At 45.5% G+C, this 27,088-nt stretch overlaps 1 protein-coding gene across 6 annotated transcripts; it reads left to right on the top strand.

The window, feature by feature from the left end:
• The first annotated feature begins 502 nt into the window (after positions 1–502).
• Positions 503–27,088, top strand: Rgmb (repulsive guidance molecule family member B). Of its 6 annotated transcripts, NM_001372256.1 has the most exons (6): positions 503–599; positions 905–1,128; positions 2,054–2,129; positions 5,475–5,737; positions 10,571–11,079; positions 23,948–27,088. In NM_001372256.1, exons 3-6 carry the CDS (start codon positions 2,125–2,127, stop codon positions 24,602–24,604), a joined length of 1,434 nt encoding a protein of 477 aa, NP_001359185.1. In that variant the 5' UTR covers positions 503–599; positions 905–1,128; positions 2,054–2,124; the 3' UTR covers positions 24,605–27,088. The 6 variants fall into 6 exon arrangements, with proteins under 6 accessions (NP_001359185.1, NP_001359186.1, NP_001359187.1 ...); NM_001372257.1 differs by lacking the exon at positions 503–599 and having other exon boundaries at positions 684–1,128; NM_001372258.1 differs by lacking the exon at positions 503–599 and having other exon boundaries at positions 684–1,128; positions 2,007–2,129.

Here is a 27,088-nt window from a genome sequence, read left to right as displayed (position 1 = left end):
AACAGACAATTGAAATACATGGTACAAAAATAAGTGGTAAGATTATTGTAAATTGAAAAATGGACAGAATAAATATTCAATTTAATTTTCCATCTATGAGAATTTCACAATAAAATCATAATTTACTTTGTATTATTAAAAAAAAAAAAAAAAGAATCACCCTGGAGAACATAGCTCGATCTCCCCTCCCCCATCTCCTTCCACGGGATGCAAAGGACGTCGTCCTGAAACATTTCCTGAGCCAGTTCTTTTACAATACACTTTCTCATTTGGGTCTAAGGGGTTTCTTTCTACCCTTTCTCTCGACGTGAAGCCAAGTCATATTGGCACCTCAGGTGGACAGGAACGATAACCCTCTTGTGCTCGCACACGTCCAGAGGACCATCCCTGTCACCTCCTTCACAGTTACACGCAGTAGGAAGACCCTAGAGGATAGTTGGAGGGACGTGCTTTTGAGGGCACTGATGGACAGCTATAAAAAGCGAGGAGAAAAATCGAGGGGAGGGGGGTCTGTTGCCGTCGTGGCGGCGCGGAGTGCGAACACCGCACGCGTCCGGCTGACAACAGGCAGAGCCCGCAGCAGGACCGTGATGAGCCGGGTGGGTAAAGGCAGCGCTGCGGGCCCGGAGGGCGGCGCAGAGGGCGGCGCTGGCGGCGTGAAAGGCGCCTTTGTGCAAGCCGGTGTGTAGGACCGCGGGAGAGGAGAGAGCAGGACCTGGAAACGGGGAGAGGCGTACCACGCTCCCTGCCGTCGGGTCTCCAGCAGGACAGTAGGGTAGAGCGGTGGACTGGGGACCGGCGCTGCAGAGGTTGTCTGCCTCTGTGGCCGTGGGGCAGGGGTGGGAAGAGAACAGTTTGGAGGAAGTTGGGGAGAGGGACCTGTCTCCCCGCCCTCTCCGCCTAGGTGACAGAGAGGCCCCGCTGGCTGGCAGGGTGCAAGCACTGCCCCGGAGCTCACTCGGGAACCGGCATCTGGAGAGCGGCCCCCGGGTGGAGCCGCCCGCCTGCCGCCCACCTGGGGCAGAGTGGCGGGCGCGGCGTGGCCTCCCTCCTGCGCCCCGGCCGCGTGGCTTGCGGCTTATTTTCCCAGCTGGCAAGCGTCGCGCTGCAGACAAGGGAATGCCTGTGGTGAGTTGTTTATTTTGTTGAAGTTTGCGGTGGGCCCGGAGGACGGTGGGGGGGGGGCGAATAGCAGGCAGCGGCCGGGACTGTTTTGTTTAGGTCTTGGTCCACCTGTGTGGTATAAATCTGCCAGGCTCCGGGCTGTGGGGTCCAGGGTGAGAAAGCCCTGGCGTTCCAAAAGCTCCTGGCCACGTTTAATTTGCAATGCCTGGAACCGACTAGAGTCTAAGGAAGGCTGCTCCCCAACCCCCAGCTTTCCGTAGACGCTTCCCCTAAGGGACAGTCGCCTCCTATGACCTGGGAACAGCTGGCCACTGAAGTTTCCCCATTCCCTTCCCCATTCCTCGGGGGTAATGGAGCTGAAGCTTTAATGTGAGAGGAGCCCAAGAAAACAGAGACAAACTTATCGTGGGGGCGGGGGTGGTGTGAAGTTCGTTCAGGGGTGTTGGGTCGGACTGCTTCTACAAACTGGGATCCTGTGTTGGCCAATTTCCCAAACTAGACTGGTGAAAGGCTGGCTGGCTCCTGAGGGAGCCCATAGGAACCCCTGGGGCTGATGTTAGTACAGCCTCGGCTTCGTTTGCCTGGAAGAAAAGCCTAAATACATTAGTGAGAGGGTAAAGCTTTTAAGGCCTTCTTGGGAGTGAGTGGCTGGCTAATGAGAGGTTAATTTTGTTTCGAAGGGAAGGCTGTGCTGGTTTCCTGAGATAAATGGACAGGAAGCACATTACCTCCAAGCACTGGCAAGCGGCTCCCAAATGCTTTTTGCACCTGCCGCTTCTAGCCCTGAGAGCCAGAAGCGAGCCCTACTGGAGTCTGTTAGGGATCAAGGGGCCGGGGATGCAACCCCTTGCACTCTCCGTGGTCTCTCTCTCTTTCTCCAGGGGCTCAGCGCTCACACGGAGCCCTGGGGCTCTTCTCTTACACCTAGGTCCTGCGTGTTCCGGAGCTCGGGGGCATCCTGATCCCGCTGAGCCCCTTCCAGGTGCAGAAGGGTTAACAATGATGTAAGTACAAGCCAGGCGCTACATGCTGCTGGACTCTGGGCTATTCCAGCCCCTTATTTTCAAACACTGTGGAGCAACGAGCAGCAGGGGAGCCCTTACTCCGGAATGGGTTACACAAATAGCTTATTGCAGACTTCTCTGTCCTGGGTGAGCTGTTAAGCAGAGACCCTCATGTTAGGTTTCTGGGTTTGGAGATACAGTACCTGGGGAACAGTTAAGACACTATGTAAGGATTTGGGAAATGAAACTGCATCATGTTTAGAATCTATTAACGTTTCTGGCATCCGTTTTAATTACCCAATTGCATGCCCATGGTGTAGTATGCTTTGCTGGGTCTCTTAGATGCACTGTTCTGTTCTCACCACTCCTCGAAAACAAAGGGGAAGAGAGAAAGAATGCAGATGGCAAGACACAAGGTGGATTTGGGGGTTGCTCAAGTTTCCAGTCATCTCACTTTTTTTCCTAATTAAAATGTAAAACTTTTATAATCCTCACATTTGTTCTAGCTTCCTCCCTGGGTTTTTCTTTGTCCCGTCCCAAATTCTGCTTTAACCTGATGCATGGGAGCTTTGACGAGTGGCCACCCTATAACCAGCCATTCAACATGCTCTTGGTTTCCAAGCTGATTTCAAATCTTGCTAACTAACATCCAGATTCACCCCAGACTGTATCAATGAACCCGATGTCATGAAAATAGGAACCACCTTGTACTTTATTTTTAAAAAAAATAGCATTTTCCTCTAGCAGCTGAACACTTCGCTGTAATAAAAAGTGAATTGTTAGGCATACATGTCTTAAGCTTGTCAAATTTTACAACAGAGGTGCAGTAAAACACCTTAAAGATGATTCTCCTCCCCCACCACCACCACCCCAGTTTTTTTTCCTTGATATCAGGATTTGAAGCAACTCGAGGGTGCCCTCTACTGATAAGAATATCTAGACCCCCTTGTATTTAAAATATATATATATATATATATATATATATATACATACATATATACACACAAGATAGTGCAGAAAAAGCGAAGTCATCAGCAGAAAGACTCCAAATTGAATGTACTGATCTTTAACCTTTTGTTTATATGAGATGTAATGATAGCCTAATGTACCTTTGGGGATATAATTAAATATTGAGGTAAGAAAACTCTACACTTTGCTGTTAATCAGCTATCTAAAAGCACTTAAAATCTTTGTATAAGAACATTTTGCCTGCATGTGTGTCTGTGCACCATGTGTGTGTTTGGTGCCTGTGAACGTGAAGGGGTCTCGAATCCCCTGGAACTGGAGTTACAGACTATCGTGAGTTGCCGGTGGGCATTGAGAAGTGAACCTAAGGTCTTTTGGGAGAGCAGCCACTGCTCTTAACCACTCAACCATCTCTACAGCTCCAAGCTAAAAGAACTTTTAAGAAGAGCATCATGTGATCACTCTTTAAAAGAAAGATGCTTATTAATATTTTCTGAACTGTGTTTCGTCTATTATATGTAGTAACTGCAAGATGGTAAAAATGTTTGTCCTGATAGCATTTAGTATACACCATTATGTAAAGCTGTCAGATTCTTCCAGCCCTCCCCCCATGAAAAGTCATTTCTCCAGGCAACTCTGAGGCTATTATTAAGCATATTAAAGATAGACATAAGGCTTGGATTATATCTTGAGTAGTGAAAGGTGTGTTTACCACTTGAATCATCATGGCCTGTAATAAGTAATGAAAAATTACAGTAAAAACAGACAGGTCTCCTTCATTAGGGATCTGGTGGTTTGAGGAATCCACAGTGTGTCTAATGAATAAGATGGGGAGACTTAAGGCTTGCCCCCCAATTATCCTTGGTCATTGATCAGCACACTGTAACATGTGGAATATTAATGTGCCTGTAGTTGATAGGAGATTCCTAATTAGAGATTCTGGGTAATGTAGCAGGTGAAGTTGCAAACTGTAATTTAGATTGCGCTAAGTGCATTTTAAATGCCAGTCCTCAACAGTTTGGAGAATGGCAGAGGCAGGGGGAAAGTAACGTGGCTCTTAGGAGCACTGACGCCACTCTCCAGAGGAGATGCCACTTCACACTATCTGATGACAAATTGGATCCTATCGTCAACTCCTCCACAAGTGCTTTCTTTTGTCTCCGTTTACTAGCCCTTTTCCTTGGAGATAGTTGGAGGGGGTTTGCCCCAGGTTTTGGAGGACAAGTCAGGTAGAAACAGACCTACCATTGGATTAATTTAATAGACTGGAAACTTGTGGAAAAGCCACCGAGCAACAAGAAATCGTGGCATAATTGCACTGCATAAAAACTCACCACTCTCATTAATCTAATTACCTTGTAACCGAACACGTTGAAGTTCGCCCAATCCCTGACTCCCGTTCTCCGCTTTGAAGCTGGGAAAATGTCAAAGAAACCAAAACACCAGAGCCTCACGCAGCTGCCAGCGAATTCCGCTGGGAGCTCGCAGGTACCTTCTCAGTCCACCCATCTGCTACGGACCTCGGTGTCATCTGAGTATCTAACGCGGCTCGGATAGACTCTTGTTCTGCCAAGAGACCCCAACAAATTTGCTACGACGTCCAACAGTTGCGATTGGCTGAGACAGGGGTGGGGGTTGAGGGGGACCTGCTACACAGAGCTTGGGAAAGCGCTGGCTTCCTGCAAGTAACTGAAGCTCTCAGGGATAGGAAAAGGAGTTGGGAAGGGTCATTAAAAACAAGGAAGAAAAAAAAAAAAAAACCTAGGAGGAAGCTGAACCTGAAGCTCATTAATTCAAGGAAAGGTTAAAGGCCGGTTCGCTGTCGCCCATTTCTATTGGGTACCAGAAAACCGTGATCGCGGAAAGGGTTGGAGGAAAAAAAAGCACAAGGAAGCCGGCAGGAGGGAGGCTGAGCCTTGAAGAAGCTGCCCCACCCGCGGGCGGCGGACACGGAACTTGAGTGAGACGCGAGGGCGGGAGGCACGCTCGCAGCCAATGGAAAGTGGAGGAGGAGGTTGACCGGGGGCGGGGCCTCCAAGGATTGGTGGGAGCCTGGTAGGGCGGGGCTAAAGTGCGGGGCTGAGATTGATTGACCGCGCAGGCCGCGGTGCGGAGCTCTCCGGGCCACTGCCTGCTCCGGCTGGTGAGGTCCTTCCGATCCACGCACGTCGAGCCCACGCCAGCTAGGGCTCAGCCCTTGAGCTCCCGGCTGCCGTCGGCGCTCGCTCACGGTCTTTGTATCTTTTTCTCCCGCCTCTTTCTGCCCGCCCGCCACGTCCGGCCGTCTCGATGTCTCTGCGCCCTGTTGCCGCCTCCCTGCGCTCGCGACGCCCTGCTCATCGCGGCGGTGGCGGCCGGCCTCGAACGCTGGCCTGAAAGGAGGAAGAGGAGGAAGCGAGGCGTGCGCCCCGGCCCATGCCGCAGTCCGAGGCCCGGCCCAGCCACTGCGCCCGCGCCGCCGCCCTCGCAGGAGCGCACGAGACCTGCATGGACGGGCATGGGCGTGAGAGCAGCACCTTCCTGCGCCGCCGCCCCCGCCGCCGCCGGGGCTGAGCAGTCCCGCCGCCCCGGGCTCTGGCCGCCGTCGCCCCCGCCGCCGCTGTTGCTGCTGCTGCTGCTCAGCCTTGGGCTGCTCCACGCAGGTAGGCGCGGGCCGGGTGGGGAGCGGGCCTCGCGGGCTTTGTTCTGGGTCCGGAACGCCACGGCCCTGGCGTGGGAGCAGGGCGCTCACCGTCTCGGGTTCACGTTCCTGCCCTACGCCTCTGGCCTTCGCCGGCGACAGCCGGTGGTCGGGTCCCAGCGTGCGGGGCCCGTGTGCGGGACAGACACCCCGGGCCTTTATTGCTCTCAGCAGGAGTGTTTACTGGGGCCCGCTGCGGATCGGGTTTCCACCACCCTGGTCGCCTGCGAGCGGAGACTGGGAGCCCTGTGCTGTTTCTCCTCTACAGCTGGGGGTGGCGGCGAAGCCCGGAATCGCACACGGTGCAAAGATTTGCACCGGAGTTTGGGGGTAAATTCCGAAGAAACTTAACCGGGATGTCTTTCGGTTTTGCGAATGCTGCTTTGAGCGCAGAGTTTGGCGAGTTGAAGACGTGCTTTGAGGGCAGCCTTGTGTTTTCGGTTCCTAGCGGGCTTGACAGATGCTTGCTGCGGTGTGAAGGTCCGCACGGCCCCTGCCGAGGGAGGAATGTGCCCTTCGGGTGGATATACCTGACCCTGGCCCTTGTGTGGTGCCTGTTTTTTGTTTTCTTTACAAGGAAGTGCCGTGTTTTTTGTTTTTTTTTTAACTTTGCCTAGAGCGTTAATTTCCCTATAGTACAAAAATTAAAAGGATCATTGTTTTACATAGATTTCTTTGGAGGCCCTTCCGCTCGAGTCTGGAGAATCCTAGTTTAATATCACTCAGCTGTACAGAAAACTTTTTATGTGATAAGATATACCAACCGTGCTAAAGTAGCTGAAAAGGCCTTTTAGGTAGAATAAAATGACATTGAAGAGACAATTCTTCGAGGTGTTATAACAGCTGCATTGTACCAGTGTCCCTTGGGGAAATGGACTAGTTATGCTAATGTAATAGCCAGTTGTGGAATGATTAAGGCTTTAAATTAGTAGCTTTAGATAGAACCTTAGAAAAATGTCTGCAAGCGGTTTCATGGAAACTTTTTGTTAATGTTCCAGTATTCAGGAGTGTTGGGGTGAGAAATATGTATCCATTATGTCAAACTGTGTTTTATGAAAGGGAAACTGGAAAGCTAGGTTGAGCTCTTGGCAGCTTGGATATTGGTTGCTGTGAGGTCCTGACAGGGTTGGAGTGTAGTTCCTGAAGACTTCTTTGCTGCCCTGTGAAAGGCATGAGAAACTGGACTAAAGGTTTACCGAATTGAGATGCTTTGGACCACAAGGTTCCTTTCAGTAACGCAGACTTCGCGCACATTTAGATTGAACCCAAGGGTATCATTGCTGTGAACAACTTGCTGAAGCAGAGCTGCCTTTGAGAGATCTCTTTGAAGAGTCGTTCTATTTGAAATGCAGGGGTTCTTTTCCAGACCAGGGAACCTAGCCAGTGCTACTTGCAGATGGACCGCCATATGTTTTACGTCTTAGTCCATATCATTTGCCGCTGTGCCCCATATGGCTCCATAGTTCACTCAATTCAGCTTCACCAGAGCTCATTTCCTTTACGATAACCTGGCAATTGTGCCGTCGTCCTGGTGTGAAGGAAGCTGTCTTGCTTATGTTCATTAAAAAATAATGAAACGAAAGCTCTAGACCACGAATCCTTTAGCACTTACAGTAACTGGCTGAAAGTACAAGACACGCCAATTGGAGATGACCTGACACCAAAATACGACATTTTTCTTTGTAAGTGCATCTTTTGAATTCTGCCCTTGGGAGATGGCCTGTTTATTTTCACATGTATTTTATCTTATGATTTTATTCTAAGAAGACCTTTGCAGTTCGTGAGTGACAATCACATACAGGCCTTCTTGCTTACTCAGACCCTCCATGGCCTCCTTGGCCACATCCTGGAGAGTGTTTCTGCCCTGCATTGTCTTGGCATGTTGACAGGAGGCTTACATTACCGCTTCTAACAGGCAAAGTGTGCATTGTCATTATAAATTCATGAAGCTGGGATATTTCTGGGTGTATGCTACAAATTAGTCATTATCCCGGAGCCTGTGATGGAGCTGGAAATGCTGACCTCAAAGCATTTTCTCCTCAGTTAGCCCTCCTCCCTCTGATCCTCATACAGCCAAGGACTGTTAGGCCCCTCAGCCAAAGCAAAAGAGCTGTTTTTGTATGTGATCTCAAAGCAGTCAGCACCTACCCACCATAAAAAAAGGAAAGCTTGAGAATGGGGGGGGGGGGGGCAGGTGGGAACAAAAGAACACTGGGAATAAATGCTGCATCTTCTTCTTCTAAACACTGGGCTTCTGTATCTCCCTGCTGTCCTTACTTTTGATATTTTATGACTATTTGAAATAATTATAAGTAACTGTGTGCTCAGATAGATTTTATAGACCATAAAAAGAACAAATAGGCCCTACAAGTTTAGCGGAAAGTTCTAGTGCTGTCATTATTTAAGGTCCAAGAGCTGTTCCTTAGGGAGTGATCTTGGCCCTGCTTTTACTGGTTTTGTGCTTGCTGTGTATCTTATTTTAAAAGAAGAGTGGTCTCATTGTCACCCGCTGCTTCTTCAGCTATCAGTGACTGACCTTAAGGCAAGTTAGTTGTATACAATCCCACCAGGACAAGGCAAGACCTTGGATGCCCTTTTCCTTTGAAGGCTTATGGGATGGTGAATTGGTTTGATTGTTTTGTTCTTCGGTAGAAGTAGTTGAAAGTAAATCCATTTGTTTTCGAGACAGGGACCTTGTAAATCGAGCTGTCTCTGTCAGTGCTGCACTGAACAAGCCCTGAATGGACCAAGCACATGAAGATGACTTTGTGATTTTTTTTTTAAAGTGGTCTAGTGAGTGTTATAAGTCCATAGCTCCAAAATAGTAAAATAATTTTAACCCCGTCTATTCTGGTAAACACGAAAAGAAAGGCTCAACTGGGTCTTTGAACTCTCACAACAGTGACAGACTGTTACCCTCCCACACTTCTCTCCAGCTAAAGCAGAAATAAGTTTACCATTTAATTAAAACTTAAAAACATTCAGGCACCTTTCAAATCAATATAGAGATTACTAAATGATGTTTTCCATCAGGTGAAATTTTAAGTACTGATAATCCTGAAGTTTATTGTATCCACATATTGTAATAATTACATATTTAAAAAATAACCGACTGACTTTAATGGGGCGGGCATGGTGGCATTCACCTGTAATCGAACATTCTGAGAGCTGATACAGAAAGATTGCAAGTTCAAGTCAGCCTGGGCTACAATTCAATGAAACCTGCCTTGTCTCCGAACAAAACCAAAGCTAGGCCCTGGAGAGATGGCTTATCAGTTAAGAGGCTGCTCTACCAGAGGATCCCAGTGTGATTCCCAGTACCCACATGATGGCTCAGCCATCTGTAACTCCAGTTCCAGGAAATCCAACACCATCATCTATCTGGCCTCCGAGGGCACCAGGCATGCGTTTGGTGCACAGACATATGTGCAAGCAAAACACTCATACATATACTAAACACACACACACAACTAGCCAAAACCAGTGGATAATCCGGTGACGTCAGCGCCCCCCCCCCAATACAAAATGTGAGACATTGTTATGCCTGGAAACCATGCAGCGGTTACAACTTGCACATTCTTTAGAAGAGGATGCTGCTAAGATGTGAAGATGTTAAGCTAAGCCTTCCTTCCATAAGTTAAACACCTAGAAGGAATTTTAAGTAACAAATATATGTTACAGTTCATTTTATACAATTTGAAATAGGCCAGTGTTTCTCTTCAGGAGACCTTTTGGAAACAATATGTAATCAATTGGTACAGGTGACTAACTGTGTTTTGTTTTGTCTTTTTCTCTTGTGCTTTGAGACATTTAATGAATTGCTCTATGAGAGACAAGTGACAGATAATTTGGATTTTTTTTTTAAATAAAGAACTTTTTATACTTGGGTTTTCATTTTAACTTTTTTTTTAAACTGTTTTTTCTTTTAACCGAGTTAAAAGGGAAAGTGAGTTGTGTATGTTCACAAGCACACACACACACACACACACACACACACACACGGAATTCTTGACTCTACAGTTCTCTGATTCCACTTTGAAAAACAATTTTGATGTGGCATACTTTTTTAGTTGTCTTGTGCTTGTGGTTTGCTTGAGATCTGTGTGACAGACATGTTAAGAGAAGTAAAGTTGGATCTTGGTCAGGTGAATCACTTTTTTAGCCAAGTACTTAGGTCTTATAGGAGCTAAGGCGTTGTGGCTGGATGCATTGATGTAGCTTATTAGTAATGTACTTCGGGGAAAGTACAGTGACTTACTACTTGATTTTTTTTCTTTTGATTTTCTTACCTTGTAGCCATAGAAAACCAGGTAAAGCTATTTTAAACAAACTATAATTTAGCATTTTAGCCTTTCTTTGGGTGTGTAGGCTTTAATCATAGCTGTGAGCAGAGTGTATCTCTCCACTGCTTTTTAAAGCAAATTACTCATACAGCTTTAAAAATCAAAACAGCCCATATCTTTGACTTTGCTTTGGAGCAGAAGGCTCTTTGTCAAAATAGCAAACAAGAAACAATATTTCATTTGCAATTTTAACCTGGTGATTATTTCTAGACTAGACTCTTGTTCAGTTACCGAAGACCAAGCTTCAAAGTTTCAGTTAACTGTATCAAGTTTTTCTCCTGGTGGCTTCATTTGAGAGACGTAATAACACAATATAACCTTGTTTGTGAAGGTGTCTTAAAATGGGAGTATATGAGATAGAAAAGACAGTTCCTAGGGAGAATAGCGTCTCCTCATGCTGGCCAGGAAGTGATGACCCAGTTGCATGCCTGATCCTGCCTTCTTTCCCATAGGTGATTGCCAACAGCCTACTCAATGCCGAATCCAGAAATGTACCACAGACTTCGTGGCCCTGACTGCACACCTGAACTCTGCCGCTGATGGGTTTGACTCTGAGTTTTGCAAGGCACTTCGCGCCTATGCTGGCTGCACCCAGCGAACTTCAAAGGCCTGCCGAGGCAACCTGGTGTACCATTCTGCTGTGTTAGGCATCAGTGATCTCATGAGCCAGAGGAACTGTTCCAAGGATGGACCCACATCTTCCACCAATCCGGAAGTGACCCATGACCCCTGTAACTACCACAGCCACGGGGGAGTCAGAGAACATGGGGGAGGGGACCAGAGACCTCCCAATTACCTTTTCTGTGGCTTGTTTGGAGACCCTCACCTTCGAACTTTCAAGGATCACTTCCAGACATGCAAAGTGGAAGGGGCCTGGCCACTCATAGACAACAATTACCTTTCGGTTCAAGTGACGAACGTGCCTGTGGTCCCCGGGTCCAGTGCAACTGCTACAAACAAGGCGAGTATGCATCTTCCCCCGCCCCCCTTTCCATTCAAGTTGTTCGGTCCTTCAGACAACTTATAAAATGTGTTGTTATAAAGGCCTAGTTTAGAGGAACCATTTGTATATCTTCTTGGAAAGTTATTAACAGAGTTGGTAAAGGTTTGAAATTATTTAATGAGAGATTTTCTCTGGTATGTAAGATGTGGGTCTAAACTTAACTAGACAATGATAGGAAGGATAAAACGTAAACAGTGAAATCAAGTTCTCCAGGGAGAAAAGGCGGGCCTGTTTAATGAGAAAAACATGTGCCCTCCCCACTGAGGTCTTGTGAGAGCTCATGTGTGTGTGAGAGACTCTTCCCGAAGAAATCCACGTTCAAATTCATCCGATGATGAAAGTGGGTGTTCTGAATAAAGAAAGCTGTGAAGCCTGGGGCAGTGGCCCATCAGGAAACGTACTTTATTGGAGAGTTAGAAGCTATAGTAAATGTTATGGCCATAAGCCAGGCTTCCCAGTGGCAAACCCACAATGGTGCTTTAGTTACTAACCTCTTGGTAACCAAGGAAGTTAAGGATTGGCTGTTGCAGAACAGTGCTGTATAAGCCCTGTGTAATCTCACACCCTCTTTTAACACTGTAAGTCAGAAGCTAAGAAGAAAGTTGGCAAAATTACGTTAGGCTTACCCTGAACCAGTGTCTGTGCTCCTTGTTTGTTTATTCTGAAGAAATTGATCATGTATAGGGAGAGACCTTTGATACCAGCTGCAAGGTACTGATATCTTCCTGCAATGCAAGGTGGAAGAAAGTATGGAGAGGGTCTCCAAGTACCAGTCAGGGCTAAGTAACTTACCATTCGTAAATAAAGTCAAAGGAGTTTCTCCCAGTGTCCCACTAAACTCCCTCCTTCCCTGTCTTCCCCAGCCACGAACGCCACAGTTAGACTAGCTCATCTTGCTTTAATTTCCTGTATTTATTATATCTGCTCTTTAGTTGTCATAGACTAAATATAATTGACCAAGATCAAGCTTTTGAAGTCCTGTGGCTGTTCATTTGACTCCTGCCTTTGCCTCCAAATGTGTGGCATATTTTTAAGTGAGTTTAAATTATTTTACTTGGCATTTTGTGAAGGGAATTTTACAACACTTCGGGAGATATCTGGAGACACCCAGGAGTGTCACAAATCTAAAAATAGAAGGCATTGCTCTTGAGCACAGAGACTGTCCCAGCACAGCAGACTTTAGGGGATCTCCAAAATGTTTATACTTCAAACCTGTAAAATGTCAGGCTTGCCTCTTGCCTTAGCACATTCTACATCTCAAAATAAAGCTTTCTTTCTCTGGCCCTATATGTTTATAAATAACTTTTCTTTCATAGATCTCAGACTATGGGGTTGGTAAAAGTTGGATTATAAGGACATATGATTAGGAGGCTGGTGAGATGGCTCAGCAATTAAGAGCAGCTACTGCTCTTGCAGAAGACTGGGTTCAGTTACCAGCACCAGCTTGACAGCTCACAACCATATGACTCAGGATCCTTAATCTGATGGTCTCTTCTAGATTCTGAAGGCACTTACATATATGTGCATGGTGCACATGAACTCAAGGCACACACTCACACACACACACACACACACACAAAATCCCTTACGATAGATACATAGCCATATATATATATATATGTATATATATATACATATATATATATTATGTGTGTGTTAAAAAACAAATGATTATGAAGTTGTAAGTTAGACCATTGCCAAAAGTCTAGGAGTCTAGGATTACAACAGTCATAAGACACCCCAAACATGGCAATAGTCATCCATTGTTCAAATAGTTGAGGATTTGGAAGACTTTTGTTCAAATTAAATAATAATTTATTATATATACATATACACACAGAGAACAATTTAGATTAGCAAACTAATAATAATATTTAAAAAAAAAAAAAAAAAGGTCTGTTTCTTGATCTGGTAAGAGCCAAATTCTTTGTTCTTTCAAAATGGAGGAAACCCTTCTGACAGGGATTCCAGAAGACAGCTGGAATGTGTGCTTTCTCAGCTGTGCATTAGCGCCCTGCCCCCATGCTGCTCAGCCCTGCTCTGTGGTCCTCCACCCCAGCACCGGCCGCTTGGCTTTAGTATTTGTGTTCTCCAGGGCGCCCCTGTATCCAAAGGGCCAGTTTCCATGCTCTGTCTCAAGGCCAGTATGGTACGTGTTGCTGAAATCAGCGAAGGCCTGCGATTATGCAGCAAACCTGCCTTTAAGGACTTTAAAGAAAAAGTGGTAATAAAACTAATAGCAATGAGGCTCGGTGCCTTACAAAACACGTTCTAAGCAAAATCTGAATTCTTTTCTAAATCTGTTTTAAAATGCCTTCTCTTTATTAAAAAAAAGAAAGAAAGAAAGGTTTTTCTTCATGTGAATCTCAGCACACAGCAGCCTTCTCCCTTTTATCTCTGTGACAAGTACCTGAGGAGAAGCAGCAAAAAGGAGAGAAGGGTCATTTGGGTTTCAGTCCTAGCTTGACTGAATCTACTGCTTTGAGCCTCAGGCAAGACAAGATACAAGCATCCAGTTGTCCAGAGAGAGGAAAAGAAAAGAAAGATTGCACGCTTTGAGACTAGGGACAAGGTGTGACTGGATGGGGAGATGGCCAGCTCCTTCCATCTAGATGCCACCTGCTTTCCACCCCATCCCCAAATTCTGTCCTATAGGAATCCACTAGGTGTTATTCCATCAGCTAGAACACTTCCGATAAACAGTAGGGTACCAACCCAGTCTTCGGGAGGTACACTTCATTTTCTTACTGAGAATTGCTGGACCTACTCAGACCAGTGTGGAGTGAGTCAGCACTGTACAAAGCTGAGCTCAACCTTCCCTGTGTGCTCAGGCATTTTCCAAGACCTGCATGCTGTATCAGTGTACTTAAAGAGTAACTATGCCAGGTGGAAGGCCAGCTGAGAGAGGCTCAAGTGTTACATTGAAACATCCATGCATCTCACTGTGAGAAATGCTAGACCCTGGGTATTTTACCCAGTGTGAGGTCACTAAGACAACTGGCTTCTGGGAACCCGGCTTCTTGAGCCAGCTCCCTGCAAGTTGAACTTAGTGAGGTCTCTCTTCCAAACATATCTCCCACCTGTCACCAAAGGACACTGAAACAGATTAAAGTAAGATGAAGTCACTGTATTCGGGGACATTTATTAACTACACTTTTTTCTCGTATGAGCAGTGAGTGAACTAAGACAGGTAGGCCTATGGTCTAATGTGGCTTTATCTCTCCTCATCCACTCCTCTTGCCACACACTGGCTCTCCCCTCCCTATGGGTAAAGAAGGGCATGTTTTCCAGGTGCTCACGGTGTGCACAAGTATGTTTTCTCAGGGCCTCCGTGTTTTTGTTTATACCCTTGCTCGCTGGAAGAGACTGTAAGAGTGGACTAGCTTGCCAGGTAGATATGTTGCTCAGGGTGGGGAGCCAGGGCAAGTTTTTCATCTCTCCACCCCGGGGCTGCAAGAGTCTCTGGCACACCTACACACACCACCTCATCTCAGATAGACATCTTCCCCACCTTCGGCTGTGAGAGGCAGCTGCAGGCATGCAGGCTCTGAGAACGTGAAATGGGGGGGGGGGGGGGGGGGCTACAACTGACAACGTTAGGAGCACAAAGAGAAAAAGGGTTTCCTGTTGGGGAAGAGGCAGTTATACCTTGTCAGTTCCAGAGAACCACATGGCAGTGGCTGGCCTGTACCTCACATGCCCCAGAGGAGTCAGGTGACCTATCCTAGGGACGCCTGGCTTGCTTCACGTTTTCTTTGCCACTCTCAGACTCAACATACCCATTCAATGGCTTGGGTTTCTGTTCTTAAACAGAGGTCCTTAGAGAGGATATGTAAATGCATGGTCTCAGATGGTGGGGTGGTTAAAAAGTAAAGTTCTTGATCCTTTCGTATGTGCCCACGTATTCAAGTTACAAGAGTAGAGTTTAGTGGTGGAGGGTTTGCCTCCTGTGAGTTACCTCCTCAGACCTACAAAGAATGAAAATGAAAGTAGACATTTTTTAAATCCTCAATCTCGGGCTAGCAAAATGGCTTAGTGGGTAAAGCAGCTGCAGCTAAGCCTTACAACCTGAGGTCAGCTCCTGAACTGAAGTGGGAGGCGAGGCCGGACTCTACAAACTGTGCCCTGATTTCCGCATGAGCTCTCCTTGCAAACACGTGATAAACTGATAGAATGTAATATAGAAACTAAAAGTAAGTCAGGCTCTCAGGTATACCTTTCAAAGTACTCTTCAGTTTAAATACTTTGTTACCTTCCTAACAACGGCGTGCTTTTAGTAATGATTTTCACAAGTATTCATTTGCTTTATTTTTCCCATTAATTTGTATGTAATCATAGTCTTTCCCACTTCTCTGGTTTTCTATAAAATACTTAAATCTCATGTAAACAAATTAGAAGTAGGGAAGATTGGGAACCACACATCTTGGGCTCTTTCCTTGAGCCAGAGAAAGGGTTTGCTGTAAGGCAGGTTGCCTTTTTTTTTTTTTTTTTTTTTTTTTTTTTTTTTTGGTTTCTCGAGACAGGGTTTCTCTGTGCAGTCCTGGCTGTCCTGGAACTCACTCTGTAGACCAGGCTGGCCTTGAACTCAGAAATCCACCTGCCTCTGCCTCTGCCTCTGCCTCTGCCTCTGCCTCTGCCTCTGCCTCCGCCTCCCAAGTGCTGGGATTAAAGGCGTGTGCAACCACTGCCCCGGCAGGTTGCCTTTAAGAAAGAGGTTGTTCCTTGGGCTTCCCTGAGCCAGGTAACTATTGGCCAGGTAGGACACTTCTAGCTCTTACAGTGGCTGCCAGCTCCTGCTATCCTGTGGGTGGTGCCCAGTGCCTAGCCAAAACAATTTCATAATATCTATACGTCTCAAATCCTTTAGCTGCTTCTTGGAAGTTCTGAGAGTTTCCATCAGACACGCAGAGAGCTTGGTTTTCTTTCTTTTTGGCTAATGTCTTTCTCGAGCTGTGTAGCCTAAGGTTTCCATTCTGATAAAATCCACCAGTGCTTGGTAGCACTAGAACATGTTGTGACCATTTCTTTCTGCTAGCCCTTAGACACTTGCACAGCAGGAGTGGCCATGCAGAGCATTCTGGATTATTATCTATTGCTTAGACATGCCCACGTTGCACAAGCTTTCAGCTGTCATTTTAAATGCATCTCCAGATCAAGGTTTGGAAATCGGTCCTCTCTTGACCTCACACCTTAGAATATTTTCTTTCTTGTAGCCAAGTTTCTACAACGATTTGTTTTAATAACTGTAGATACCTGTGACACAGTAGTGACCTTTTATTTTTATCAATGAAGATGTTCCTCTTTCGCTTTGGTTGAATTGTGCTTAGAAGTATGGACCCCATTCCTTCACGTGATGGTAGGCATGGTGGTGAGGGGCCTAATTTTAGAAGTATCTGGTCATTGAAACCTGAGATTTGCTTTTGATATATACATTTGTTCCGTATGATCCTTCTTAACTACAAAGATGCTAGTTTATAGTTGTAGCTCCCTTGGTGTAATAATTTCTGATAAAAAATGTCACTAATTTGGTGCTGCTGCCTTTGGGGGTTTTATTGTTGTTGTTGTTGTTTGTTTGTTTTTCTTAATCATCATGTAGGAGATGTAGGGGTGAATGTAGCCTTTGCATTGTCTGGGCACATACCTGAAACGTACAGCATCAGGAAAGGGTAGATTTCTGTGCAGACCCAGCTGTCTTAAGAGCTTCTTGGTAGAATGCATTGATTCCCAGAGACATTAGTTAGCAGGGTGACACAGGTGTCAGGAAGCAATACAGAGAGAGCAGCTGCCGTGGAGGGTGTCACGGGCCATCATCCAAGGCCGACCCCTTCTGCCTTGCTTGCTCCTGGGATTTGACACTCTGGCTTCCCATCTCCCACAGTTAGTGCCCACCCTCCATATCTCCACCGTCACCGGTCTTGATTAACTTTCAGGGTCCCATCTAATTTTTAAAACCCTTGTTAAGTAATATGTTAGACATTTTTGTCATTCCTGAATTTTTATTTTAGAAGCAGCACTGAAATGTTAAAGAATGGGTTTTAGAAGAACAAATGAGCCCCGCTTCTGGGTGAAACTGGGTCCGCTGTCCCTCTCAATTTCCCGAAGGGCTGCTGTTTGTACTGATTATAAGGTGTTAGCCGCAGGAACTACGGTGTGGTATAGTTTCAGTAAACTGCCCAGAGGCAGAAAGCTTTCCAAGTGCATGTTGGAGAAGAAAGGGGAAAGGAGGAGTCTCACTGGGTGACTGGTGTGTACAGTGAAAGAGCATTCTGTTAGATGGATGGCCTCCTTGCTTCGTCTTTATGCTGTGTTTTCCTGGTTTTCCCACGTGTGTTAAAATTCTCTGGGTAAGAAGTTCTTTGCCATCTTTGAATCTTCCTTCCTGACACTGCCCACTCCCGAGTTCCAGATGCCCTTGGAAGGAGGACACCTTCTAAAAATCCCCCTTGGTAAGTGAAATTAAACAGGTTTGTCCAAGCCAGGCAGGATTCCTTGTGTGGTGTAGGCCTCTGCTGCTGCAAAGCAAACCCGCTCTCCTCCATAGTTTCCTCCATAGTTTAAGGCAAGGGCAGGAAGCCAAGTCTGATACACAACTGAGAGTCAGAACTTGTTTCTCTGTCAAGTTTCCAAATGTCTCTCTGTGCCCTGTTCAGTTTTCTTTGAGGGGAAGGATGGGGAAGGAAAAGCTGGTGGTTCGAGTTCCCTTGTGATGTTGCTGCCGCTGGCTTCAATTAATGCTCACCAAACACTTTCTGCCTCTGTGGAATGTGGTCTGAGAGTTACCTAACTGTACAACAATGAAAATGAAACATTGAAACAATGAAACTGCAACAAAGAAACAGTGAAAAATCCAACAATGAAAATGTTCTCTTCCCTGGTTTTTCTTTATTTGTTTTGACTGCCATGAAACTTGCCCTTCCAGTGTTTGGATTTTGTGTTCTTGTGGGTGGGGTAATTTAACAAAGTGCTCAGCCTATCTGAGTGGTAAGGAGGAAGAGCTAACACACCTAAGAGAGATTAAACTAGACTGCCTTGGAGTGAACCTATGATACTGGGGGAGAGAATAGAACTCAAGTAAACCAGCTTGCTAGAGAATTGGGAGCTCTTTCTGTTCCACTTAGCTGATTATTTTAATATTTGGGGCTGGGGCTGGGGCTGGGGCTGGGGAAGGGGGGAGTCCAGCTAACTCTGGTAGGTTTCTCTTACGTTGGCACACTGTCTGCACTGTGGATGTGATGGGTACCACAGCATTTAAACAGAACTTCTCATCTCCCCTGCAAGTGCTCAGAGTTCAGTCTGGACCTACAGACATTTGTCAGGTACTGACGTCTCTCCCCTCTTCCTACCCAGGCACAAGGAGATTTTTGGTCAGTTACTAACCAGTTCTTTTTTTTTTTTTTTTAATGGTTTTTTTTTCGAGACAGGGTTTCTCTGTATAGCTCTGGCTGTCCTGGAACTCACGCTGTAGACCAGACTGGCCTCGAACTCAGAAATCCACCTGCCATTGCCTCCCGAGTGCTGGGATTAAAGGCGTGCACCACCACACCCGGCTACTAACCAATTCTAACAGTTTCAATCCTTTTCTTTTTTGTCTTTGGGAACTTGATTGAACCTAGAGATGTCAAGATTGTGTGTATTGTGAAGAAGTTGAGGATTTCTCTCCCTCTCCTAATGCAGAGAAGTAGTCAGAGGCCATGCTTTCCCACTGTCCATCGGTTTGGGAACTACAGTGGAACCTCTACCCTGAGCACTTGAAGGATCTGTAGTCCTGCCCTTTATCCAGAGAGGATGCCTCCTGGAAACTGGGACCTGCTGTGACAGATTCTGCCTAGCTGAGGGCTACTGCCCCCACCACAGCTCTCAACCTTTGAAGTGTTTTTAGCCTCTGATCTGAAATAGTGGCAGCCTTAGTCTGTAATACTTCTCGGCCTCCTCGAGGTACAAACTCTGAACCCAGACTTTTGGAGGTTTTGAAGTTGCTGAGATGTGCAGGCCCAGAGGGCTTGCCTCCTCATGCTCTGCATGGTGTTACTCTGGTGTGTGGAAGGAAGTTGGCTAACTTCCCCGTCTCTCTGCCTATTTACGCTTCCCGCCTTCCTTGTTTTAATTATATAGAAACTGGTTTTTGAAAGTTGGCATTTCTGTGCTTGTCCGTTTCGTGTCTTATCCCTGGGCCAGATTGCTTTCCTTCTCAGAGCTTTTTCCAGCGACTGGGCTCGGTGCGTCTCTGGACCACCCTAGCAGCCTTCAGCAGTGGGTGTCCTTCCCCTTTGGTTTGGCTTCTTAATTCTCCATCTGCTGCCAAGTACCCCTTCAGCGGCCAAAGCAGCCCCTGTTCTTGCTTGTGTTCATTACCTAGGGCAACACCGAAGGCTGCATCCTGCCCGTGAGGGCTCTGAGCAGTGAGCTCTGTAGAAGCAAACATGCTTGATACCTGTTTTGAAGGTATATATAACCTTAGTCTTGCCTAAACCCTAAAAGGAATCTAGGGTAAGATTTTTAATATGCTGCTCGCCTTATAAACATGTGTTGTCTTAACTGTTAGTATATCGTTCTAACCAATAAAAGCATTTAACAGCTTATACTTCTGCAATTCTTAGACTTTCTGTGAGTATAATATTTGTTGGAATCTAAATAGTGGTTGTAAAATTGCTTTCCAGTTTATTGAGTTTGCAGCTTCCTAACAGACCACCTTCCTGATGTTTGGGGGACATTGTCAGTGACAGCATGTATCTACCACCCTCCATTTAGTATACTACATATAAAATCTTGTCTGGGCTCTGCATCAAATTGTTCAGACAAAAAGTTAATCTAAGTGTGTGTGTGTGAGAGAGAATTTCCTCCCTGTTTCACAAAAGTGAAAAATAGAGTTACCCTCAGTTTTATATAACTAAAGATCAGTCCCCTCCTTGCCTACACAGAAGAGGCCCCAGCTACAGTCCACACTCTGGTGACCCTGGAAATAAAGTACAGTCGAGATCTTCCTCAGTGAGCTTCTTCACACTGAGAAAAACTGGCCTCATGAGTAGAATTTGGGTGTGTTAGGGATGGAGACGAAGCCAGTGTACTACAGTGTGCTCTGCTGTTGGAATGATCTTGTTATTCTGTCTAGAGGATGTGCAGGCCCGAGGGAGCCTGAGCCCAGGCTTGGTCTCCTTGAGGGTCTGCTGTTTTTTCAACATAATTACACCCAGGTGACTTGACAACGTGGACATATCAGTTAATTAGATGAAATAAAATTCATTTTAACTCCCTTGTACATGGGCAGAATTTTGACCAGATACTAATCAAATTACCTTTCAATTCCATTTCATTGCTTTGGGTTCATTTCTAGTCCCATTTTTAGCTCTGAAAGCCCAGTTCTCTTGTTGAGGATTCATTCCAGAAAGTTCTTTGTACTTGTAATGCTAAGTGGGCTGACTGAACCCTGGTAACTGTTTTCCACGATGTATTTAGAGCTACAGATTATACAGAGAACCGACTTTGTGGGCTTGTGTTTTAAAACCTGAGTGTGGTGTTTTCCAGGCTAGTAGTGTACCTTGGGAAGATTTCTCTGTATACTGGTGAGGCAGGGCTTAGATCTTCCTCAGGACTTGTTCAATTCCATTTCGTGTATTTCCTTGACTTGCTGGCTGGAAAGAGAGGCAGGCAGGTGCGCCTTAACCAGTGGTACCCAAACTGTGGGCTGTGACCTCTTGAGCATCTCAAACACCTTTTTCACAAGGGGTGGCCTTAGACCATTGGAAATCACAGATATTTCTATTATGATTCATAACAGTAGCAAAATTACAGTTATGAAGTAGCAACAAATAATGTCATGGTTGAGGTCACTACAACACAAGGAACTATATTTATATTAAAAGGTCACAGCATTAGGAAGGTTGAGAGCCGCTCGCTGTTCTTCATTTTATAACAGCCCTTAAGTTCCTTTTGTCTTTCGTATGTGGTAGCTGCTCTCCCTCTCTTCCTTATAGACCCTGTGGGTGGTGGAGATCTCTGGAGTGAGATTAAAAATGAATGAGGAAAGCTAGAGTAGTTTGTCTAAGGCGGGGTTAAGAGGAACTACATGGAGGAGGTTTAACAAAAGACATCGATGTTTTAAATGCACAGAAATGCCACCCATCAATAATAAATGGTGTGGCATGAGCAGATGTGACAAATTGAGTTATTACTGAATATGGATCAGTTAGTGGAGGGGAAGCAAGCAGCATGGCCGGTGTTTTACAGTTTCTAAGTGCTAAGTGAAAGCTGTAAACAACTTGAATACCCATTTTAGGATTGTGATGGCTGCTATGTGAACATTCTTAAGGTTTGGAATTTGCAAAAATTCCAGTGAAATTTTGTATATTTTTAAAGTGAGAATTAGTACGGACGAACAGCTTTGCTTTCCTGGAGAGGTAGACAATCTAAAATGGATTTCATGCTGGTCACAGCTGAGTGCTTGCTTGTTGAGAGCTTGTGTTGTAATTGTTCTGAGGAGTGGCATGGAATTACAAAACTCAAGTCATGTGAAACTGCTACCCAGAGTTTTTTCTACACTGCATTGATTATGAATCTAGGTCCCTGCTCAGGTACACACTTAAACTACAAGGGACTTCTCAGGGACCCTTCCCCATGCTCTGAGGTTCTTTCAGCCCCTTGCCATGTTGATTCAACAGATAATTCTACACACATGGCCAACTGAAAGATAGCACTGTAATTTTATCAGACAGAAAGTCTCATCAAGTAAAATGAGTAGACAAAATCTATAAGGTAGAGTAGAATATTCGATAGGTACAGGCCCAAGAGAACACTAGTTTTCCATGTGCCCTGCTGTATCACAGAGGATAAGTGGGTGAGGGGTGTTTAAAACTAGTCCTGAGTTCCACGTTGGAATTGCTGTGCCTAATGAAAACGGCAGGCTTGGTTAAACATGAAACTATTCCACTCATCTTAGCATTGACTCCTGTGTGTCTTTTTTGGTAACTGGTTTGCAATTGGATAGCTCTGCTTTGTTGCCCCAACAAAACTGAATTCCTTTTCTCTCTTCCTAATGTGAACAAAATGTTCATAGTCCTTGCATGCAATGCCAAGTTGGTTTAAACAAGTTTGTTAGACCAGAAAGACACGTTACTGAGTTGTTGGATTTTCTCAGTTTTTGACTGTGTTTCAGCTGAGCCGATCTGTGCTCAGGACTATGTGAAACAATGTTACTGACTTTGCTCTTAGCTGTCTGTGTTGGTTAACCTTCAGTGTTTTCTATCCTTCCCCCAGTGTTTCCAGGTACGGAATTTACTTGAATTTAATCTTTTCACCTCCTAGCAATCCCAGCTTGTCTTAAAAAAGGACTTGTCAAACTGACTTTAGAGCCACCAAATAAATGTGTTTTATAGTCTCCTTAGATACCCACCTCAGACCGCCTCACAGGGGAAGGTCCCATGGTTAGAGTCAGCAGTTCTCCTCAAGTCATCTCTAGTCACCTTCTCTGGCTTGTAAAGAAGGTGTTGAAATGTGAGAAGGGCTGGTCGTCGTGAAATCAAATTGTGGCTCTGGGTAATTAGGGGAGAAAGCCCAGGGTTTCACAGCACATTGTCTGGCTTTCAGTTGCAGCTGCAAACAACGGATATGAACTTAGCCAGTTGCTGCAGTGCAGCTGCCTCAGAGCTGGGCTTTGTAACTGGCTGAAGTCAAATGAAATGACTGGAAAATTCCAGTCAAGTACCACCAGTGGGAACATGTGGAATTAAATAGTGTGAGCAACTGCTGGCTGACTTGGGGAGAAACTTCAGACGTGAGCTTGAGGGTGGTAGTCAGGATTTGGGGGGCATTTCTGGCCTCTTAAACAAGGGTCCATTGTTTTGACTAGTTTCCTTGCAGGAGCTAAGTCTCACGGCATCAGAGTTTCGTGGAGTGTGTGGCTTATCTGCCTTCTTGACTCAAGTCACCCAGTCCTTTATTCTTTTTTTTTTTTAATTTAAAAAAAAAAACCGGAACAAACAAACTTACTGCATAACTGGCTCTGTAACAAACTGCTACTGCGTAAACTGAATCTCAGAGGCTCTGTCAGATGGTGCTGGGGGAGGGGCACACAGAACTCTGCCCCTTCCTACTTAACCTGTCCCCTCAGAAGCTGACTGCAAAACTGGGAACAGGTTCATTTGCTACAGTTTTTTATAATTGTTATAACAAAAGGATTCCGCAAGGACAAGAGCGGTCTTACTGAGGAAGGTTTTGTATTTATCAATGGGTAAGGGTTTTTTTTCCCTCTCTGAACTATTTGCTTCATTTGGAAAATTAAGAGCTTACTGGGAAAAGCTGTGAGGAGTCAGGCCCCTGGTGGAGTTTAAGGAAACCATCTTCTGTTCCGAGGTTTGGAGCATGTTATCTCTGCCAGTGCTTGAGAGCCATGCTTGCCAAATAATTCCCTGTCACAGGGATTAAGCACTTATGCAAAACATTTGATTAAGAGACTTAAAGAGATCTCTCCCGAGGCACATGATTGGTAGTTGTTGCGGATACCCCACCCCCACCCCCAAAGAGCCTCTGTCTTGTCTCTCAGTATTTATATTAATAGTGATGAGTCGTGCAAAATGGAGATAGTCAGTGAATGATCTCTGTAGAAGGCAGGGCTCTGTTAGATATATCATTAATTAAGCCCCTAGAAGCTTCTGTTCATCTTAGCCAGGAACCTCCACCCTCACCCCAACTATGCTCTACTTTAGTTAGTTTTAGAAGGAGACAAATAAATGTACTGTTCCCAAGGCTCGCTCCAAAGCAGGCGTAGGGAGCTCTGCTGTGGAGTGGCGCCCTCCCCCCAGCTGTGTTAACTTGTGCATCTTCCACCCCACAGGTCACGATTATCTTCAAAGCACAGCACGAGTGCACGGATCAGAAGGTGTACCAAGCTGTGACAGATGACCTGCCGGCCGCCTTTGTAGATGGCACCACCAGTGGGGGGGACGGTGACGTGAAGAGTCTTCACATCGTGGAGAAGGAGAGTGGCCGCTACGTAGAGATGCATGCCCGCTACATAGGCACCACAGTGTTTGTGCGACAGCTGGGTCGCTACCTAACCCTCGCTATCCGGATGCCCGAAGACTTGGCCATGTCCTATGAGGAAAGCCAGGACTTGCAGCTGTGTGTGAATGGCTGCCCCATGAGTGAATGCATTGATGATGGACAAGGCCAGGTGTCTGCTATCCTGGGGCACAGCCTGCCTCACACCACCTCAGTGCAGGCCTGGCCTGGCTACACACTGGAGACTGCCAGCACCCAATGCCACGAGAAGATGCCGGTGAAGGACATCTATTTCCAATCGTGTGTCTTCGACCTGCTCACCACTGGTGATGCCAACTTTACTGCTGCAGCCCACAGTGCCTTGGAGGATGTGGAAGCGCTGCACCCAAGAAAGGAACGCTGGCACATCTTCCCCAGCAGCTGTGGGGGATGTAGGGATTTGCCTGTTGGTCTTGGACTCACATGCTTGATCCTTATTATGTTTTTGTAGGAGTTGTTTCTTGTCTTTGTTTTGTTTTTTTGTTTTTCTGAGTTTCTTTTTTTTTTGTCTATAACAAAATTTTAAATATATATTGTCATAATATATTGAGTGAAAAAGTATATATGTATATACCATGTATATGACAGATGTTTGTCCTGGAACACCAGATTGTACATTATGTGTTTGGCTGTTTTCACCTATGTTGGTTATAGTGTTGTTTTTTTGATTGTATCAATTTTGTTTTGCTGTTTTGTGAAATGTTTTATAACGTCCCTGCCTAGGGGCCTCTTAGAAAGCACTTTATTTTTTATATATTAAATATTTATGTGTGTACCTGGTTAGTATGTACAGTGCATATACACAGACACCAACCACAGCGATCCATTTGGAGGTGACTAGTTTGTACCGCCTCTGCTTGCTCCCCCTGCACTTCCCATGGCTACTGATTGCTACTGATTTACCAAGGCACTCAGTTCCTGATGGAGCTGTCTCCCTTCCTTTGAAGTGTCAATTTGAGAGGAAAGTTGTCCCCTCACTTGTAAGTACTTTTGATTCTTAAAATGTGGATCTCACTAACGAGCCCTGTTTCTAACAATTCGCTTTTTCAGTACATGGGCACATTAGTGCTACAACTTCAGCCTTCGCTTATGTGCATTTGAGCACATATGGCCTACTAGGGTGACCCTTCTGAAGCTGATGTTTGTTATGTACCAGTCTGGAGGTGGCCATTTCAAGTAAATACCAGGCATCTTGCTGTGCCCCAGCTGGTAACTCTATCTCATCCTCTATCCCGGTGTAAATTGTAGTTTCCCCTCCATTAACTCTTTAAGCAAAACAAAATCAACTCAGAAGAGATCATGCTTTGCCCTCCTTTGTAATTTGTAAAAGTCACATTCTTGACTTTCTCCTTGGCTGCTTGGAGTCCTGACAGTGCTCTCTGGCTCTGCTCCAGCATCTCCTTAACCTCCCCTCTGGATTCCAAGCACTGGCTGTTAGTGTTCCTCTGATACTGAGGTCCAGGAGTACGGCCTGAAGAAGAGAAAATCTGTCTTGGTGTGTATTAGTATGCACTTGCCTGTGGATGCCTATGCGTCCTGATGGTCATAACTAGGCATTTCACTCCCCAAGTCATCGCCGTCTTTTCAACTCTCTGCCAGCTTAGTGAGATCCTCACCAGGTAAAGTCTTCCCATGCCTCCTGCATTGTATTGCTGGTGTCAGCTATAAAGGGGACGTAACAGAAGACAGTGAGGCTAGCAAAGTTAACTCCTGAATAGGTAGCTTTGTATTATTATAACTAACTGTGTTTTGGTTCCAAGAAGTGATACGATTTGTGTTTTAATATTTAAAGTTTTCATTTTCACAAGCAAAAGATAACAAACCTTAAATAACGTTGTTGGGACAAGGCGATGCCTTTTGACATGTCCTGTTGGCCAGTGGGACTGACAGACAAAGGCTGGCAGGAAACGGGGAGTCTTTTGTGAAGATGTGTTTCTTAGAAGTGATATTGCCAATGGGTGGGATTGTGTGTTGATCTAGAGGCGGCAGAGTCTCACCTTGGGGGCAGCTATGAAGGCACCCTGCTTTGTATTCTTAAAGATTGAGCTCCAGAGAGTTAGGACCTAGATCTGTAAAAGACGATCCTTCTAGGAAAGCTGCTTTAGGACTGACCAACCCTGAGCTTTCAAGCATGGCCACTTTGGTTCACCTGTGTAGCCATGTGCCAAGTTCAGAAGTTGTCAATAGCTATTAACTTGTGATTGCGTTGAACAAGGAAGGGAAAATGTTGGATACTTTGAACCACTATTTCTGTGCAAATATAAAAGTAAAAACAATAGACGTTTCTACAAGGTCTGCCTTTAGAGTGTGTGATTGCTACACCTTTTATCCTTTTGAGGAGAACAAAGCCACCGTGTCCACCCAATAGTTTGGAAAAGAAAGTTTCCTTATTTAGCTGTATTGTTTAGCTGGAGAGGGTGCCCTGAGATGTCCTACAGCAGTGGCGTTAGTAATAATGTGTTAGTGTTCTCCTTCAGAATTGGTGTCCCTGTGTGTCCTTTACAGTTCCCACAGATAACTTTTAGAAATCAAGTACTTTTGTAGAGAAGGGCCAGGTTTTCTTTGGGGTTTCTAAGGAACATAAATTGCTTGAACTTGTCCTATGAAGTCCAAAGCCAGAAGAATTTCAGACCATACTGCCAAGCAAATAGGCTATAGCTTTTCACGGGTCTCCTGGGAGAGCTTAAAACTTGGGGCAAAACCCTGATTTTCACAGATCTTCCCATGTCTCTCTTTGGAAATACTCAAAACCACATTGCCCCCTCTGCTGTGCTTGACCCCCCCCCCCATTGTGTCGAATCTTTGCAGAGAAACCTGTAGATGTGGTTCATAGGTATATTGAGTAAGTTTCTGTGTAAAAACAGTGAGTGTGTAGTATGTAAATACGTTAAATTATTATGCTAGAAAAATAAAGGTTCCAGACCATGCTGCCCGA

The sequence above is a fragment of the Mus musculus genome, chromosome 17 (genome assembly GCF_000001635.26).
Source record: "Mus musculus strain C57BL/6J chromosome 17, GRCm38.p6 C57BL/6J".
Taxonomy (NCBI): domain Eukaryota; kingdom Metazoa; phylum Chordata; class Mammalia; order Rodentia; family Muridae; genus Mus; species Mus musculus.
The sequence above is the reverse complement of the archived record's forward strand: the minus strand, read 5'-3'. Positions and strand labels throughout refer to the sequence as shown.